At 51.9% G+C, this 19,407-nt stretch overlaps 2 protein-coding genes and 1 pseudogene across 2 annotated transcripts; all 3 read left to right on the top strand.

Annotated features, from left to right (window-relative positions):
- Positions 1 to 2,315, top strand: LOC116839625 (hemoglobin subunit beta). The gene is made up of 3 exons (XM_032805736.2): positions 1 to 156; positions 274 to 496; positions 2,066 to 2,315. The coding sequence occupies exons 1-3, from the start codon at positions 65 to 67 to the stop codon at positions 2,192 to 2,194; spliced, it is 444 nt and encodes a 147-aa protein (XP_032661627.1). The 5' UTR covers positions 1 to 64; the 3' UTR covers positions 2,195 to 2,315.
- Positions 2,316 to 5,163: 2,848 nt separating this feature from the next.
- LOC116839622 (hemoglobin subunit beta) lies at positions 5,164 to 7,134 on the top strand. The gene is made up of 3 exons (XM_032805734.2): positions 5,164 to 5,287; positions 5,415 to 5,637; positions 6,899 to 7,134. Exons 1-3 carry the CDS (start codon positions 5,196 to 5,198, stop codon positions 7,025 to 7,027), a joined length of 444 nt encoding a protein of 147 aa, XP_032661625.1. The 5' UTR covers positions 5,164 to 5,195; the 3' UTR covers positions 7,028 to 7,134.
- Positions 7,135 to 18,126: 10,992 nt separating this feature from the next.
- LOC116839607 (olfactory receptor 51B5-like) lies at positions 18,127 to 19,048 on the top strand (annotated as a pseudogene).
- Positions 19,049 to 19,407: the final 359 nt, after the last annotated feature.

The raw sequence follows: 19,407 nt of genomic DNA, 5'->3' as shown, positions 1-19,407 counted from the left end.
GACTCCAGCTCAGCTACTGATTCCTCACGCAGCTGACGTGCCGAGCAGAACCACTCTCGCCACCATGGTGCACTGGACACCCGAAGAGAAGCAGTACATTACCAGCCTGTGGGCCAAGGTCAATGTGGAGGAGGTTGGTGGCGAAGCCCTGGCCAGGTAGGCCGAGCCCCACGGCATCTGCATGGTTGCTTCCTGGGCTGGAGAAGCCGCTGCTTCTGCAGGGAGGCTGTGCTAACCTGGTGCCTGTCTCTGCTTGTGTCTCCCTCTCTCTAGGCTGCTGATCGTCTACCCCTGGACCCAGAGGTTTTTCTCCTCCTTTGGGAACCTCTCCAGCGCCAGCGCCATCCTCCACAACGCCAAGGTCCTTGCCCATGGCAAGAAGGTGCTGACTTCGTTTGGGGACGCTGTGAAGAACCTGGACAACATCAAGAAAACCTTTGCACAGCTGAGCGAGCTGCACTGCGAGAAGCTGCATGTGGATCCTGAGAACTTCAAGGTGAGTCCGGCTCTGGGTTGACCCCTCTTCCCAGCCCTCTTTCCATCCCCGGAGCATGTCCAGCAGGAACAACCGTGGCCATCCTTGGTTCTGGGTCAGCTACTCGCAGGCAAGCTCCCAGGAGAGCAGGATCAAAGGTGGCCCTCTGGGCAGTGGTGTCAGCAGCTCCATACCATCCAGGGAAGTGACACCAGGTTTGGATGATCAGGGTCTTCACCAGGGAGGGCTCAAGGGGAAACTCTGAGTCATCTCAGGTTCAGGGACCTCTGTGACAAATCCATGGATGCCACATGTGGGAAGGGACTAAACGTGAGAGGGATTCAGATTGGGATGGGAAAGTTCTGAGTGGGGAAAACGTAGAAAGGTGGTCAGCAGGTGAGGGAACGCGCCCTTGGGAGTGAAATCTCTGTGGTCAGAGCGTGCGCAGCCTGCCTGGATCCTTGCTGGGTGGAGTATCTGTGGTGGGTGAGAACTGCTGTGTCATCATGCTACCAGAGCTCTGCACGGCTCCCTACTTAGCACTTCTACGGGCAGGAGGTTCATGCGCATTGGGGGAGTGGCAGCAAAAGCCTCAAGGGACGGCGTGAGGAAACCACGAGGTGGGAAGGAGAAAGACGAGGGGGAAAGAAGCAACAATATGGGAGGGGGAAGAAGTCAAACCGGGTTAAAGGGTTCGAGGTGCAGGCAGGCGACTGGAGGAAGAGGAGGTATGCAGGCAGGAGGGGAAGGGAAAGGCAGCGAGGGATGGCGAGGAGGTGGATAAAGTGAGAGCAACCAGGAGGAAGGAGAAGGAAAAGTTAAAGCAGTTGTGGGAGCAGGAGGGGATCTGAGCCAGGGGATGTCAGGAGAGAGACCATCCGTCTGGAGGAGACAGAAGGACAGTGTAGGAGTCAGAGACAGGAGAGATGCAGGAGGAAAGAAGAGTGGGATTTGGGGAAGAGACAACCCAGGCATGACGGTGAGTGGCTGGAGCTTTCTGGGTGAGGCGCATTTTGGGGCAAGCTTTGGTCTCTGGTAGCACAAATCCCCACTTCCCTGAATCCTGATATTGCAGTAACTGAGGGCTTGCTGTTTGGCTTTGTGCTCTGGGGTGGGTGTGGGAGGTGAGCCTCCTGGCTCGGCGGGCGTCCTGAGGCTAAGAACCTCACGGAGCATTTTGGAAGGCGCCAGGTGCCCAGTTTCATGTCATTCTGCAGAGACACGCAGGCTCATCTGAGCAAGGAAGGGCAGTGAGAAATTCCACTGGCCCAAACACCCGAGCGCCAGAGTCCCTCTGGCGTTTGTAACACCAGCAAAAGAGGATGGTCACGCTGGGATGAGGCCAGCGTGATGCTCAGGCCAACAGTCTGTATACTCTATATAGGGCCCCAGGAGTGCCCTTGAGCTACAAAACCAGGTTGCTGGTTAATTTTCTTTAATGGGCTCTTCTGGGGAGGGAGGCAAGTGAGTTTATATTGCAGAGTTGAAGGGAGCGCAGTCTCCAGCTAGTTTTACAAACCCCCAGAATAGAGAGGGGTGGGAGTTCAGAGCGGTGCTGACCCAGAGGGAATCTTCTTCCTTCTCCTCCAGCTCCTGGGCAATATCCTCATCATCGTCCTGGCCACCCGCTTCCCAAAGGAGTTCACTCCTGCCAGTCAGGCCGCCTGGACAAAGCTCGTCAATGCAGTGGCCCATGCTCTGGCCCTCGGGTACCACTGAATCATCTGGAGGGACCCACCAGCAGGAGGTCTCCAGCTACCTCCCAGGCTCCTCTGCACCTATGGGAATCCCCTCCTGAGAGTGACAGGCTGTAACAAGCAAATAAAAACCTTCTGCTGAAGCCTCCCTGAGTCCCTGTGTCTGCGCGCGTGTGGGGAGGGTGGGGGAGGGCTTCGGGTGGCGAGAACTGGGGAGTGCTTGTAGGTTTCACAGAGCGGCCATGGGTCAGCACCTTCGCTGGTTTGTCTGTCTGCACTTCTGAGGGCAAGTGCCCTGCCCTCTGAAAATTAGCCTCACAAATCCTCAGGGCCAGGGGACCTACAGGCCTGCCACAAGTGAGCACACTAAGAGAGAGGGTCACACACAGACACATGTCTCACTAAGGAGCACCTTGAATGAGAAGTCGCATAAGGTGCCCAAAGCAGAAAGCCCTGGGTGAGTGGACCCCCCTGTTGTATTTCAGTGTGCTATTTATTTCTTGATTTATTGTATTTCTAGCAGTAGGAGCAAATAACACCCCCCCAACCCCCCGGAAGGTTTTTATCAGCCCAGGCTCTCTGCTGACATGCTGCCCCGGAGCAGTTTGCTGACTCACACCGGCTCAGTCCAGGCATGGGTGGGGGCAGTTTTTAGATAAATGGTTTAAAGGGAGCTATCAAGGCCTGACCAGACTTGGTTCAGTATATCCCTTGCCAACACCCTTTGGCCACTGTGTGGCCTCCTGGGGCCTGATCCTGCCAGCATACGAGTACTAATGCAGGGGAGTAGCTGCCATCAGGTTCCCCCGCTCTCCGCTTGTGTGTGAAGTTATTCACATATATAAGCGTTCGCAGGATGGGACCTGTAGGCTGTAAATAAATGCAAAGTAATGCACTTTGAAAAACATAATCTCCACTGTGCATATAAAACGATGGGGTCCAAATTAGCTGTTACCATGCAAGAAAGAGATCTCAGAGTTATGGCAGATAGTTCTCTGAAAACATCAGCTCTATGTGTAACAACAGTCAAAAAAGTGAACAAAGTTTTAGTACCATTCGGGAAGGGATAGATAATAAGACACAAAATATCATATTGCCTCTGGATAAATCCATGGGATTTTCAAAACCTTGAACATTGCGTGCAGATGTGGTTGCCCCATTTAAAAAAAAAGATGTATTGGAATTGGAAAAGGTTCCAAAAAGAGCAAAAAAAATGATTAGGGGTATGGAATGGCTTCCATATGAGGAGAGATTCATAAGACTTGGACTGTTCAGCTTGGAAAAACGATGACTAAGGGGGGATATAATAGAGGTCTATAAAATCATGATGGATGTGGGAAAAGTAAATCAGGAAGTGTTATTTACTCCTTCTCATAACAGAAGAACTAGGGGTCATCCAATGAAATTAATAGGCTGCACGTTTAAAACACACAAAAGGAAGTATTTCTTCCCATAACACACAGTCAACCTGTGGAACTCCTTGCCAGAGGAAGTTGCTAAGGCCAAGACTATAACAGTCTTTAAAAGAGAACTACATAAATTCATGGAGGACAGGTCCATTGATGGCTGTTAGTCAGGATGGGCAGGGATGGTGTCCCTAGCCTTTGTTTGCCAGAACCTGGGGATGGGCTACAGGGGATGGATCACTTGATGATTCCCTGTTCTGCTCATTCCCTCTGTGGCACCTGGCACTGGCCACTGTCAGAAAATAGGACACTGGGCTAGAGGGAATTAGTCTGACCCAGTATGGCCTTTCTTATGTAACCTGGCATGGGAGCAGGACAGCACTTTCCTTCCTGGCTGCTTTCAGGTGAACAACCATGAGAGTAACAGAGACATTCTTTATTGTCAAGGAGAACTGGAAAGAACAGAGGAAAATGGAATCCCACTGCAGCAACATGCAATGGATACTACCCTCCCCACCCCCACCTCCCGCCAACCTCCTTCCCACTACCGATGCCCCTCTGGTCAAACACAGGGAATAGACTAAGGGGTGTTCGCCACCAACCAGCCCCCTATAGCAGTGAAGGTTATCGAGTTCCCTGGCTTCCCCAGTAGGAGGCAATCAGTCCCTCCTCTGTGCCACACACTCCACACATCATGCCGAGATCCGCAGTGGACACATTGACACGATCAGGCGATATTAGCCAAGGCAAATGTCTCCCCAGAGGCCAGGTGCTTGGAACAGAGTGGTTGTGGCTGGGGGATTCCTTGTGTGAATAGGCCAGGATGAACCCCAAGCTGACTGGGTAAGACATAACCTTCCAAGACAGCCTTTGTTCCAAATCAGTGCTCCCCAGAATCACACGGCAGTGCCCGTGGGAACCCAGCTTGTGCGATGGACCTTGTGGGCTCCTGAATTTTGAGCAGGCTGGTGAAAGGGTTGGTGTAAGCGGCACTTTGCAGAGGGCAGAGCAGGACTGACGGAAAGGCCCTGGTAGACGGTGGCATGGGCAGCTGATGGGCTGCCACAAAGCCATATAGCCTCACGGTAAAGGGTTCCCCAAGGGCCCTAGGGAAACTGTCGTCCCAGCAGCCACGACTTGTGTAAATGATTATTGCAGGAGAGCAGGTTTTGCTGCTCGCTTCGGGGTTCTTCTGACACAGGCTGCGCCTGGCTCCTTGGGCATTCAGCCCTGGCCCAGCCCGAGCGCAAGACTGGGCACCAGCCAACCCAGTTCTGAAGGGCTAAGAGGGACTGAATTGGTACCTATCCCTCGGGCCAGCTCCCTGTCCGGGGCCACAGCCCCCCTTCGAGAGCAGTGGGCTGCAGATATAGAGAGTGGGGACTAGCGCTGAGCCCTGCCCCCAGCTGGCCTGAGGCCCCTTCCTAGGAGATCACACCCTGCCCAGACTGTCCCCACCCCAGCCAGCGCAGACCCCTCCCCAGGGCTGACCAATGGCCGTGTCCACAGAGAGGGGGAGGAGCGAAGGCTGGAGGATAAAGGCCCCGCTGGGGGTCTGCTGCTCAGCTACAGGTTTCTCCTTCAGCTGCATCTGCAAAGGACCCCTCGCTCCTCACCATGGTGCACTGGACAGCCGAAGAGAAGCAGTTCATTACCAGCCTGTGGGGCAAGGTCAACGTGCCTGAATGTGGCGGCGAAGCCCTGGCCAGGTAGGCCGAGCCCCACGGCATCTGCCCCACTGTCCCCTCCCTTCCCCCAGGCTGGCAAACCTGCTGCTTTTGCAGGGAGGCTGCAGGAACCCTGTGTCTGTCTCTGCTCCTGTCTCCCTCTCTCTAGGCTGCTGATCGTCTACCCCTGGACCCAGAGGTTTTTCTCTGACTTCGGGAACCTCTCCAGCCCCACCGCCATTATGGGCAACCCCAAGGTGCGTGCCCACGGCAAGAAGGTGCTGACCTCCTTTGGGGACGCTGTGAAGAACCTGGACAACATCAAGGCCACGTACGCCAAGCTGAGCGAGCTGCACTGCAACAAGCTGCATGTGGATCCCGAGAACTTCAGGGTGAGTCGGGCTCTGGGCCGACCCCTCTGCCCAGCCCCCTGGGGACACGGGGCTCGCCTTTGGGGCAGGGAGGCATCACTTGGGAGAAGCTCCGGGGCAGGGTGGGGGGACGACACTTAGATGCAGTGAGTAAATAATATGGCAGAGAGATGCCAGCCTGCCATGAACGGCGTATCCCCCGAAGAGGGGGAGTTTGCAGGGCCCCATGGTTAGTAATCATGCATAGAAGAGGTCAGGTATTTGGGGAGGGCTAAAGGCTAGGGGGAGCAGAGGGTTAGGGGGAGAGGCAGTGGGGTAGGTCTCTGGTGAGAGAGGGCAGAGGGGATCCTTTGAGGAAGACATGGATTGCGACAGCTTAACGGGCTCTGCCCCAACCCCTCTTCCTCGCACCCTGCATGATCCAGAGCAGATCTCTGCTTATCCCAGCTGCACACCAGGCAATTTGGCTGTGAAATGGCCATTTCTGGTTCTTTTTCATGTTAACTTAGTTCTAAATTTGCCAGGTTTCCATCAAAAAACCCAAAAACCTCAAACCAGATTGTTTGTTAAAAAAGGACTGTCTTCAGTTTGGTCCTTTGAAAATCTTTGAAAAACAAAACAAAACAAAAATATTTTCAGCCAACCCAGGTTTTTTCCCCCTCCAGAAATGTCTGGCTTGTCTCCTGAAAAAAGACATGTGGGTGGTATTTGTTTGGACCGGCGCCAGGAAGCGGCACCATAATGGGTCCCCATAACCAAGCTGCAGACAGGGGCCCAGTCGGGTCGGCTGGGGAAGCGGGGGACTGTGGGAGGAGGGTCTATGGAATAGAATCATTGAAGGCGGGGAAGCCCGGGTGGGTGCAGAGAACCAGGGGAGAAAGGCAGGTATGGGGTGGTGGGCAGCAGATGAACTAGGGCTGGTGGGGGTGGGGGATGCAGAGAAGCAAGGGGTGGAACGAGGCATGTGAAGAGAACACACGTCTCTGGAGGGAACCCCTCCGGGGCTCACGTGAGACTTAGACACAGTGACAGAGACAGGAAACTGACTACTGCAAACAATGTCCGCGGTCTATATGCCCTAGAGAAGGACTCTGGCTGGGCCTGCAAATGTCTGACAGGCTCCTGTACCCCTAGGCTATGGCCCGGGCTGCCCTGGTGTGTTTGAAAAGAGACTGGAGATGAGCAGAAATGACCGAGGAGAAGAGTTGGGAGGGGGGTTGGGAACTGTGGCACACAGGTGTGTGGAGATTCAAGGGGATATTTTCTTCCTTCTCCCCTGCAGCTCCTGGGTGACATCCTCATCATTGTCCTGGCCACCCACTTTGCGAAGGAGTTCACCCCTGCCTGCCAGGCTGCCTGGCAGAAGCTGGCCGGCGTGGTGGCCCATGCTCTGGCCCACCAGTACAACTGAGCCCTCGGCAGGGACCCGCAGGATGGAGAGAGCTTGCTTCGTTCCAGGCCCCTCCGCACCCTGGAGGCTGGCAGGCTGTAACAGTCAAATAAAAGCCTTGCACTGCAGCCTTCCCCATGTGTCTGCGTCTCTGAGTGCACCGGGGTGGGGGGGACACACACGGGAGGTCTGGGGACAGCTGCTGTTGCCCACTGATGGGTTTGCTTCTTGTTCTCTAAGGGTTGGTGCAGCCAGAATTTGCTGCCCCCTGAAAATAATCCTCGAGGCCCCACAGCACCGAGCCCCACTGACCCTCTCCCTCCATGCTAAAACATGGCAGGCCAGGTCGTTTGCTTAGGACAGGCCAGCAAACGACCTGGCACATGCTGCAAATCAACAGGACTGACACAGAAACAAACCCAGTTTCCCCTTTCCCTGGGGTTCATCAACAGATCACTAGGGATGCCGGTTACTTTACAGCTGAACTGCAAGGAAAGCCAGCAGTTCAAGCGATGCACTCTAAAAACCCAGCCAAAGGGCTCTCAGCTGCTCCCCCACCCCTCAAACCAACTCACCCCAGTATCTCACTGATGAGCGTCCTGCACCATCCAGGACTCAGGGACAGCAGGCGTCCTCCTCCCCACTCCTGAGGCAGTTAGCACCTCACCCTCCCTTCTCTCCAGGTACCTTTGCTCTCCAGCTGTCCTGAGGGGCAGTCACCTCCCCCACTACACTCTGCCAGGCTAACCCCCTACAAATTGTGTAGGGCCCAGGACATCCTCCAGCCAAGGGATGTCCCCTGCTGTGCTCTGTGGGTCATGTATCCAAACCAGGAAATTTTGCTGGGGCCAGGCTGGCTGGGACCTACCACAGGCGCGTCTGTGAGCTTCCTTCTCTGGGATGCTGGGGCCAGGTTTTATTTTGTCTCCCCTCCATTGTTTTAGAGCTTTTAGGATTTTTGTTTGAAAAAATGACCTTGCAAAACTGCCCAGCGTGTGGACATAACAGAGTGGCTAAAGGGCCAGCAGCTGCCTGTCACCGCACCTGCCAGGCAGGGAGAAGGGTCAGCCGGACAGCCCTTGGAGATGGGGAGAATGCCAGGTCTTGGCTGCGTCCAGTGGTCTGGCTAGCACTGGAGGTGGCCGGGCTGTTAGCAGCTGGCCCTCGCTGTCTGCATGGAAGGAGAGAGCTGCTGTGAACGGCACTGGTTCCCCTGATTCTTAGCCTGCACGCTGCTGGCTGCTGCTTGGCCCCCAGGATCTGCTTCCAGGGCAGGGGTGCTGCGTTGGGCAGGGCCGGGGTGGGTATGCTAACCCGCTTCTCTCCTGCTCCGAAGAGGGCGTGAGACTTTGGATCTGGGCAGCTCCAGCCCCTCAGGCAGCCTGGAGGACATTTGCAGCTGCTTTCCCCCAGCTACCCTTTGCTCCTTCCCCTCAGGCCTGGCAGAGGGGCTGGGGGAGTCCCAGGCTATCCCATGTCACCAGGACCTGGCTGGAAGCAGAGGGGTTCTCCCCTGGAGAGCAGAAGAGGGAAAAAACCCTCAATGAAGCCTTCTTTCCTAACTTTCTGTTCGCTTTTTTGACTGACGCTGCACACTGAGTAGATGTTTTCAGAGATGTGTCCACTATGATTCCAAGATCTCTTTTCTGAGTGGTAACAGCTAATTTAGACCCCAGCATTTTGTGTGTATAGTTAGGATTATGTTTGCCAATGTGCACTACTTTGCATTTCGTCTGCCATTTTGTCACCCAGTTTTGTGAGATTCCTTTGTAACTCTTCGTGGTCTTCTTTGGATTTAAGTATCCAGAGTAATTTTGTATCATCTGCAATTTTTTTCCCTTACTGTTAACCCCTTTTTCCAGATCATTTGTTGAATAAGACTGGTCCCAGTACAGACCCCTGGGGGACACCACTATTTACCTCTCTCCACCATGAAAACTGACCATTTATTCCTACCTTTGTCTCCTGTCTTTTAACCAGTTACTGATGCACAAAATTACCTTCCCTTTTATCCCATGACTGCTTACTTTGCTTAAGAGCCTTTAGTGAGGGACCCTATCAAAGGCTTTCTGAAAGTCTAAGAGCACTATAGCCACTGGATCCCCCTTGCCCTGGTAATTGTTGACCCCCTCAAAGAATTCTAGTAGATTGGTGATGCATGATTTCCCTTTACAAAAGGAGGAGGAAGAGGGCAAGAATGGCAGGAGGGGGCAGGAAGCTGACTGAGTGGGTGGCAGGGACAGAGGCATGGGGAGTAGTCAGGGCCGGTGCAGGGATGTTTCATGCCCTAGGCGAAACTTCCACCTTGTGCCTTCCCCCTCAAGGCAGCTCCCCCCTCCGCCCTGAGGTGCCTCCCCTTGCGGCAGCTCCTCACCCCCCACTTTTTGCCCTGAGGCGCCCCCCCCGCCTCAGCTCAGCCCTGCCCCTCCTCCTCCTTGAGCACACCGTGGCTGCTTCACTTCTCCTGCCTCCCAGGTTTGCCGCGCCTAAGCTGATTGGCGCCGCAAGTATGGGAGGCGGGAGAAGTGAAGCGGTCACGGCGTGTTTTGGGAGGAGGCGGGGCAGGGGTGAGCTGGGGCGGGGAGTTCCCCTGCGTGATGCCCCCCTTACTTGCTGCAGGTGTCCCTCCTGGCTCTCCCTTGCCCCAGCTCCCTCTGCTTAATTCCGGGGGTGTCCAGGGCGGCCAAAGATCTGGCCGCCATGGTCACTGCCTAAGAAAATGGCGCCCCCAAATCCTAGCACCCTAGGCAACTGCCTAGGTCACCTAAATGGTTGCACCGGCCCTGGGAGTAGTGTGAGGGAGCTGGGACTTTCTGGGGAGGGACTCTGGGGGACCTGGGGTAGGGATCTGAGAGATCTGGGGCCTGTACTTAGCCCACCCCACATTCTCTCTTTGCCACCTCCCCTACTGTCGTTCCTCGTGGCTGCTCCTTCCTGGCCCAGGCCCAGCAGGGACGCAGTGAGTGGACAGGCCGCTGGTTCAGCAGCCACCATGTGGCTCCCAAGCAGATGGAGGGCAGCAGCAGGGCTATGCCTGCTGCCCAGTGAGAGGGCGGAGGTCCCCGCTGGGCTGGAGGGCGACGTGGTGGGATTGTCTGGTGACAGTGACCTACAAGATCCCAGAGTCTCAGAGCCCTGTGTCTTCAGAGGATGAGGGACCAGCCTCCACAGTCACAGCTGCTGGCTGAGGGGCTGGCTACATCCAGAGAGCACCCAGTGAGCCGCTGGTTGGTTTCCTTGATGTCCATCTGGGCCTGTCTTGATGGGATGGGCAGGGCCAGCTCCTCGACGGTGTATGTTGTCCAAATCCACAGCAGGCACTAACACGACTGTTGATCCCGCCCAAGATTTCAGCTTAGTGCTCAGCAGTGTCCTGCAGAGAGCAAAGCAAAGCCAAGAGGCCATTTCTGTAAACGGCATCACCCAGCAGCCTCCCCCTGGTCTGTCTCCCTCAAGCATGCCATCCTAAGAGCCTCTGTCACCCACTTCTGCCCTGATCCCTCTTCGGGAAAGGCAAACCGGCTCCCTCCTCTCGAGGGAGGCTGAGTGGGGACAGGGAGGGACAAAGAAGGAATTTGTACCTAGGTCATTTTGGCAGGGACCTTGGGGAAAGACCTTTCCCAGGGCCCAGGGTTGCCGATGGGGGGAGGAGGGGCAAGTGGGGCAATTTGCCCCAGGCCTCGGGCCCTGCAGGGGCCCCCAGGAGAGTTTTTTGGGGCCCCTGGAGCGGGGTCCTTCACTCGCTCCGGAGGCCCCAGAAAACTCTCATTGGGCCTGGGTCCCCAGAGCTTCTTCCGCTCCGGGTCTTCGGCGGCAGGGGGACCTTCTGCTCCAGGGTTGAAGGACCCCCTGCCACCAAATTACTGCCAAAGTGGGACCCGCCACCGAAGTGCAGCCCGGTCTTCAGCGATAATTCGACGGCGGGGGTTCCTTCCTTTCCAGGACCGCCGCTTAATGGCCCCTAAGACCCGCTGCGGGAACATCGGGAACCTCCTGCCGCCGAATTACCGCTGAAGACCAGGCTGCACTTCGGCAGCGGGTCTCGCTTCGGCGGTAATTTGTCTGTGTGTGTTGGAGCGGAAGGACTCCCTGCCGCCGAAGCGGGGGCCCCAGAATCCTCTAGGAGGCCCTGCCAGGGCCTGGAGAGCGGGGTCACCTGCTGGGATCATCTGAGTATATCTTGCCCAACCAATTTGCTGCCATTATAGGGGTTCTTGGGCATTGGGGGGTTCCTTGGTCCATCCTGTTCTTGGTTTGGGGCACACTACAGTGAGGGACTGAAATGCTTTAGTCTAGCCCAAGTCACTGGGCTCAGTAAGGCTGTGCCAGGAAGCCTCTTTCTCTCAGCTCTTATAATTAATGCTCACAAGCCAATGTAATTCCCCGGACCTTACAGCTGGTTTTGCCATTCGCAACATCACCCCAGCATAGATTCCCATGTGACTCGGTGACTGGGGCTGGGAATTTGAGCAGGCATTTTAACACTGACTGTCTGCCCTGCACGTAGGAACGCACAGGCAGGTACAAGGTGTTTTATCGGTTTGATTCTTCTCTTTGGCACTTGGGGACAAGCTTCTAGCAGGCAACATGTTTCAGTTCCGTTCCACCACCTTCAAAGTTTTAATTATAAAAATGTCATTGTCTGAAGTTTGTAATGAGGAGGTTTGGGTTAGACTACCTACCTCACCATATCTATCTATCCTATCTATCTATCTATCTCGTACACTCTGTACACACTGTAACACTCTGTACACCATCTCTGACACTCACTCACTCTATCTATCTCCATACGCCCCCTCTATCTATCAATCTAGCACTACTATCTCCATACACCCATCCTATCTATCTATCTATCTATCCCCATATGCCCTCTATCTATCTATCTATCTCCATTATGCCCCTCTCTCTATCTATCTCATCTATCTATCTCCATTGCCCCCTCTACTACTTATCTATCTATCCCCATACACCCCTCCATCTATTATCCCCATAAACCCCTCCTATCTATCTACGATCTCTCATATCCTACTCTTCTATCTACATCTACTTATCTATCTATCTATCTCCATATGCCCTCTACTTCTATTCCACCTATCTATCTATCTATCTATATCTATCTGCCTATCTATCTACTCCATACACTCCTCATATCTATCTATCTATCTATCTATCTTAAGCGAGTCAGGATGAGCTCTACCCTGACATCGTGGTGAATTATGGGAGTGCGGAAAGAATTTCAGAAAGTGGAATCTAGGTATTTGCATGGGCACGCCCAGCATAACCCAATGACACCTGGGTTGTTATTTTGACAGCTCTGGGATCCCCAATTTCTTGTTATTGGGCAGGATAATAAAGTGTTGTCACTCGTGTTTGAACGAGAAGAGAGCTGCTTCATTACAGAATGATCAATATAACTTAAGTGACACTTGCTAACAAGGACATGCGTTCCATACTCAGTGAAGGAGAGAGGTTGGGATTGGTGTGTGTTTATATGGTATGGCCCCTTTCAGGTCTGGACACCACTTGCAAGCCTCTCTCCCACTGTTAAAGAGCGAGCTTATTTTGGTTCCATTAGGAGTCATCTAGAGATTACTGAGCTAGTTCATGTGGGCCAATGTGCACCAGCACCAGGCTCCCTTCTAAGAGCTGAAATCACGAGTGCTGTGTTAACTGTGGGAGCTGAAGACCTATTGCTAAGCGGCTGGCAAGCGAGGAATTTGCAGCATGTTGGAGCAGCCCATGGAACAGTGAGGATGAAGGGTTTCCAGGGACAGCGGAGGAGCGCACAGCTCGTGTAGTGGAGCTGGTCATGTGCAGGCGCAGCAGGACTTCATGGAGGCAGAGCTTGCCTGCCCACGTAAGGTGCCCCTTAATACCTTGTGTGACTCCCCGCATTTCATCCGGCTCGGGGGGGGTAAACACTGCAGATAAACTTTTGAATTCTAGGTGGCACTGACCAGAGACTTTCGGTGTTGGACTTTGGGTGATTGGGCTTAAAACCTAAGGGGAAAGGACATTGCCAAACATACTTGGAGGTGGTTTTGCCTATGGTTTGTGTATAATCCTGTTTGTTGTGTTTCTCAATGGGATGCGTTATTGTTTCCCTCTTTACTAAGAGGATTTTGCTACACTCAGACTCCATGCTTGTGAAAGGGGAAGTATTGCCTCCTAGAGCGCCCGGGGGGTTGATGTAAGTGTCCAGGGTGGGGCTTGAGCCGTTATGCGCGTGTTATTGAAATGGAATTCCTGGATACTGACCGCCTTTTGCTACAATCAGGGCAGAAGATTACATTTGGGGGCTCGTTCGGATCCTGGTCAGTATCTCTTGCAAGCACTGTTGAGTGTTCCACGTATTGGAATAATGTGTTTATATTTGAGGAATTACTGTTGTATAATGGCTATATGTCAGTGTGTTGGGCCCATCCTGCAGCCTCTAGCTCAGGGCAGCGCCTCAGCAATGATTGGCAAAAGCACTGGGCCTATATTGGAAAAGATTGTGTTGCCTATGCTACGTCAAACTCTTGTTGTGTAAGTTAAGTTATTTGCTGGAAGAGGAGTTTGACCCTGGTTGGAGCATACTACTGAAATGCTGCAGGAGTGGCCTACCCATGTGAAAAGTGGCGATGTCTAATAGACAACCTTAGTGACCAGCATTAGACATAATTCGCACCCTGAAGCTCATGACCCTGGGGTCAGTGGAAGGACTGTCTTGAGGCCCTTGATAAACCTTTGGAGCTTAGAAGCCCGAAGACAGTTACTGTAAATCCTTAATTCCGAACAGCAAGGGTGAGAAAATTTCAGCCATACACAGAGACTGAGAGACTACTTCAGAGAGTGTTAGAGGGAGCAAGGGGAGCAGTGACTGCTGAGCAGATGGATCAGACCACACTGGCTCAAGTTGTAAGAAGGACTCGTATCACTAAACAGAACCCGACATCCTACTTCATCTCCAACTAAGAGAACGGCAGGACATCCCCCAAGTTACTCCCAGTCTGATAAAGGACGTCAGGAAACAGGAAGAAAGGCAGGTGGCAGCGAGTGTTGAGAAGCCCAAAAATTGGAACTAGCCAGACAACGCCACTGCCAATTGGCCAGTGTACTGATGGTGAGCACCACGGGAACTTGCCCACCAAATGCAGGTCCTGATGATGAACGGATAGCTAAGCTGCAAAGCACATTGACCGAGCTAAGACTTCCAGGAACAAGGAGCCTCAGACTGTGACAAGGAGAAGTCAGTATTCTAGAGCCACCGTCCCATTCGGAGAAGGGGGAAAGAACATTCTTTGCTACGGGTTGTCAGGCTGGGCACAGTGCTGCTAACTGCCATAAGGAGAGAACCCTCCTTGTGATGAAAAGCTGAGGATCAGTTGGGAGAGACCCAGTAGCTGCACCAGAAGTCCAGGGACAGAGACACCTAGGCATACAGGATTGAAGATTCCCCAGAAGAGACCATCCAGCTGGGATCCCTGCAGGACTGATAGGGCCTCGAGCAGAGGTCATGGTGAGGATCGAACGGACGGAGTGTAAAGCCGTGCTGGACACTGGATCTTCAAGTGACTATTATATTCAGTCTTCTTCAACAGTATGCTTAGGCCCTCTATACAGCACTTGACTGCATTGGTCTGTGTGGCCTCAGCATGATGATTACCCCTTTCAAGGGTATGTCACGGTGCACCTGGAATTCCCAGAGGAGGTTGCTGGAGTAAGCAGAGGTAGACACGCTGCTTTAATATGCCCTGACCCTAAAGGGACCTCTGATGTATCTGTTGCTGCTACGGACCAACTCCACTCTCTTCAAGGTGCTGCGCAGTTACTGCAGACGACGGGCTGGGGACCAGTACCTGAGCACCCTGAGATCCATACACTTTGTGCTGAAGCCTATAGGAAATGAGAGCGCTAAAAGGAGACATCTGAGCTACCAATTGGGGCACTGAAGTACATGTGGTACAACCTCCTAGTAGTGCCTGCAAGGATGGAGCAAGAAGCGGTCTTGTCATTGAGTACCAGGCTAAAAGCAGTAAAGAGCATTAATAATATTAGAGCAGCTGGTTGAAGGAGAGCTCCGCGAAGGAGTGCTTGGCCCCAGTGGAGTCATAACCTTACCTGCTGAAGCCCAGGAAAAGGTGACTGTACTAATGCTAATGAACAAGTAGAGACGTTGTTGTGAGGCAAGGACAAAAGATAGCAGACCTCTTCGAGCCTGAATCAATTGTAAAACCCCAGTGTGAGACTCAAGTTCCGACCTAGACCCAGCAAAGTTTGACTTTGAAATTCACTATTGTCTCAAGAAGTAAAAGATCGCTATCAATCAACAATGAGTGGAGATCCATGACGAGGGAATGGATAGCTCTATGGACAACAAAACAAGAATATCTAGAACCAGAAATTTATTTTGGTAAGGAATGTAAAACCTCGTGGTTCAGGTCTTCAATCAGTATCTTACTATTAGGGATTAGCTGGACCTTCAAGGGCAGGGAGGGAAAAAATCTTATCTCCAATCTGTTGAGCATTTGTTGCACTTGTCCTTTGGAGTATCAGCTGTTGGCCATGTCAGAGAAGGGGACTGATGGAACCGGTTGTGACGATGTGGTTCTGGCGGGACCCAACTGAGATGCCAAATCAGGGACCAATTGCTTAAACAGGGCAGTCACACCAAGGCTGGGGTTTAATCCAACCTCTAAGCACCAAACCAGCCAGACAAAAATGACTTCGGTGTCATCCCCACTGGCTAACCACAAGTCACTCAAGCAATTTCCTTAGACACTCCAGTCTCCAGTATCACACCAGTGCACCCGTTCCTGGGGATGAATGGTTATGAAAACAACACCCAGTAAAAAAAAGGATCTTCGATCCCAAAGGACCAAGCCCCAGGACCCAGGTCAATATACACATCAGATCTTACCCACAATCATACTTTGCCAAATCCTTTTAGAATCTAAATCTAAAGGTTTATTCATAAAAGGAAAGATAGAGGTGTGAGTAGAATGGTTAAATGGAACCAATTATTATCAGTAATGGCAAAGTTCTTAGTTCAGGCTTGTAGCAGTGATGAATAAACTGCAGGTTCAATCAGGCTCTGGAGAACTCCCCCTGGGATGAGTCATCAGGTCCTTGTTGCAGAGCTTCAGTTTGTAGCAAAGTCCCTCCAGAGATAGAAGCAGGATTGAAGACCAAATGGAGATAGGCCTTCGCCTTATATGCCTTTCCCAGTGTAAGAACACTCCTTTGTTCCTACTGTGGAAAGTTACAGCAAAATGGAGTTCGCAGTCACATGGGCCAGTTTCTGCATACTCCGCTGAGTCACAGGGCGTATCGCTTCTCTCAATGGGTCAATTGTGTAGGTGATGGTCTTAATGGGCCATCAAGCCGGCTAACTGAGCTGACACCAACTAGTCTGGGGTGTTCACGCAGAACTGCAGCACCAATTAAAATACAGACAGTACAGAGCCAATATTCATACTTCAATACAAAAATGATACAGACATACAGAACAGCATAATCTATAACCGTAACCCATAACTCTGGTCTTAGACTATCCTTATGATCCCCTTACATGGCAGGATTTGGTGCCACTACAGGACCTTGGTTGCAACCCATGTTCTATATGGTTCCAGTTTATATTAATAACGTCACACACAGGTCTGACCTAGTCTGACAATTTCTAGGTTCATTCTGATTCTAGCAGGTTACGCTGCAAAGCACAAACAAACAAGGATGAAATTATTGTGACTAAGGGTTCTCGATCTTCATGCATCTGGGCATATGCTGGTTTCTGGTGAAGTCCAGGAAGAAATACTGCTCCTCTCTTGTGGTGCAGCACTATGCAATTACACACTTTAGCTGGGCTGGGATGCACTGCTTATGCATCTCACGACTGTCAGGAAGAAGTGAGCACGAGGGGAGAGACGTGTACTATCTCCTCCATCCCCCTTCCAGTGTTCCAGCACTGGAATAATCAGCACTGGCACAGGATCAGGGATGAGCTAGACCACTGGGCTGTGGCAGTGTATTCGTGTCTGTGTTTCTTAGTGGACATCTGAAAACTAACCTAGTCTCTGTCTCAGTTTCACACATATTCACTGAGATCAGAACCAGTGACCTCCTTGAGGCACAGAAGGGCATTGACAGGTAGGGGAGCTGAGCATCTCACAGGATTTTCCAGCCTGGGTACCAAACATCAAGACAGCGAAATCCATATTTTGGCACTGAAATAAGTAGCCTGATCTTCAGAGTTGCTGCTATTGAGAAGTCAGTGGGAGCTGCTCAGCATGCCCTGGACATCAAGCTGCCTAAGCTTGGATCGGGGCACAGCCGAGTGGAGTTTTTTCAGAAGTGGTGCAGGAGTAAATTGATTAATTCCTTCTCCATCCCAAGTAAGCCAATGCAGTCACATGCCCTGAGGACAAACAATGCCACTTTGCCATTCTTATACGTCCAGACCAAAGGGTGACTGCAGAGTGTGAGAAGCTCGAGAACACATGTCCTGGATGTATTGCAAGTGGTTGTTCTGGCTCTCCCCAGAAGTGTTGGAACAGCACTCTGGAGTGATCCAGCATGCCTTGAGTGCTGGTCCTGGCACAATAATTAACTCCTTGTATGGTAATGGTTGGTAAATGTTGGCTTTTTAATAACAACTGCAATTAAACCAGGCAAATCTCTCTCTCTCTGTGGAAAAACAGAGCTTAGAGGCTCACGGAGGAAACAGAAGGTTGGTACATGTTCACACCAGACATTTTAATTTCCCACAGTCTATATAGGAATGTATATGGTGAATCTGATCAGCTCCCGGTACTAATGGATGTTTGCTTGCCCACCTCTGTGAAGTAAATCGGGATTATTAGCTCCACTTTCGCATGGGAAACTGGGGCACAGACAGATTAAGTGATTTGCTCACATTCATACAGGAAACCTGTGGAAGAGATGGGAACTGAATCCAGATCTCTTGTGTTCCTGCCAATGCCTTGATTGCAAAACGATCTGTTTTCCCCAGCAAAAGAAAAAGTCTCTGATTCTTTATCCTGCTCTGTTGCATCTAACTGTAGCTTTAATTGTATATTTCTCCATTACTATTTCAGGCAAGGGAGATTTGAACCCAAATGGGACAGAGTCCATAGCACAGCATGTCAGCAGCAGATGGTACCAACCTCAGTGTTCCTTCTGACAGGCGTACCGAGACTGGAGCATGTACACCACTGGTTTGCTGCTCCTTTATCTTTCATGTATGCTACTGCAATTTTGGGAAACGGCACCATGCTGTTTGTTACAAAAGCGGAGCCCATGTACTATTTCCTTTCTATGCTGGCCTCCACGGACCTGGGTGTGACTCTGCCCATGCTGCCAACGGTGCTGCTTGTGCTTTGGTTCAACTCCCGAGAAATCAGCATCAGCGCCTGCCTCCTCCAGATGATCTGCATCCACTCATTTTCCTTCATGGAGTCCTCGGTGCTCCTGGCCATGGCCTTTGACCGCTACGTGGCCATTTGCAACTCTCTGAGATACACCTCCATCTTGACCAGCCCCAGGATTGCTAAAATAGGACTGGCAATTGTCTGTAGATGTAGGTTGGTGCTGGCCCCGTTAATCTGTTTTCTTACACTTCTGCCATTCTGCAGGTCTCATGTGCTCTCCTATTCCTATTGCTTGCATCAGGATATAGTACAACTGGCCTGCTCAGATACCACCTTCAATAGTATCGGTGGCTTAACTCTAATCCTGCTCATAGTGGTACTAGATCTGCTGCTGATTACCCTGTCTTATGTTATGATCAATCAGAGGGTCTTAAGCGTCAAGTCCAAGTAAGAGCGCATGAAGGTCCGGAACACCTGCGTCTCCCACATCTGTGCCGTCCTGATCTTCTACATCCCCATGGTTGGCTTGCTGATCATTCGCAGGTTTGGGGAAAATGCCGCCCCCATCATCCACGTTCTCATGGCCAACATCTACCTTTTTGTACCCCCGGTGCTCAACCCTGTCATCTACAGCATGAAAACCAAACAGATTAAGGAAGGGATCCAAAGGATCTTGTGTCAAAAAAAGCCCTGATCTGGGCATAGCCACTGGCTTAGGTGTTATTCTAGGATGTGTCCTAAGTCTTCACAGAATAGTGAGACTGGGTGATAGATAGATAGATAGATAGAATGAACATAAGAACATAAGATCAGCCATACTGGATCAAACCACAGGTCCATCTAGCCCACCATCCTGTCATCCGACAGTGGTCAATGCCAGGTGCCCCAGGAGGAATGAACAGAACAGGTAATCATCAGGTGATCCATCCCCTGTCACCCAGTCCCAGCTTCTGGCAAACAGAGGCTAGAGACACCATCCTACCCAACCTGGCTAAAAACCATTGATGGACCTAGCCTCCATGAACTAATCTAGTTCATTTTGAACCCTGTGTC

The sequence above is a fragment of the Chelonoidis abingdonii genome, chromosome 1 (assembly GCF_003597395.2).
Source record: "Chelonoidis abingdonii isolate Lonesome George chromosome 1, CheloAbing_2.0, whole genome shotgun sequence".
NCBI classification, from domain to species: domain Eukaryota; kingdom Metazoa; phylum Chordata; order Testudines; family Testudinidae; genus Chelonoidis; species Chelonoidis abingdonii.
This window is presented reverse-complemented; position numbering and strand designations above follow the sequence as displayed.

Bases quoted from the DNA above. Each gene is read 5' to 3' on its own strand.
- LOC116839625 (XM_032805736.2), top strand. From the start codon at position 65: ATGGTGCACTGGACACCCGAAGAGAAGCAGTACATTACCAGCCTGTGG. The intron at 157-273 runs GTAGGCCGAGCC...CCCTCTCTCTAG, and splicing joins GGTGGCGAAGCCCTGGCCAG to GCTGCTGATCGTCTACCCCT. The intron at 497-2,065 runs GTGAGTCCGGCT...CTTCTCCTCCAG, and splicing joins TGGATCCTGAGAACTTCAAG to CTCCTGGGCAATATCCTCAT.
- LOC116839622 (XM_032805734.2), top strand. From the start codon at position 5,196: ATGGTGCACTGGACAGCCGAAGAGAAGCAGTTCATTACCAGCCTGTGG. The intron at 5,288-5,414 runs GTAGGCCGAGCC...CCCTCTCTCTAG, and splicing joins GGCGGCGAAGCCCTGGCCAG to GCTGCTGATCGTCTACCCCT. The intron at 5,638-6,898 runs GTGAGTCGGGCT...TCTCCCCTGCAG, and splicing joins TGGATCCCGAGAACTTCAGG to CTCCTGGGTGACATCCTCAT.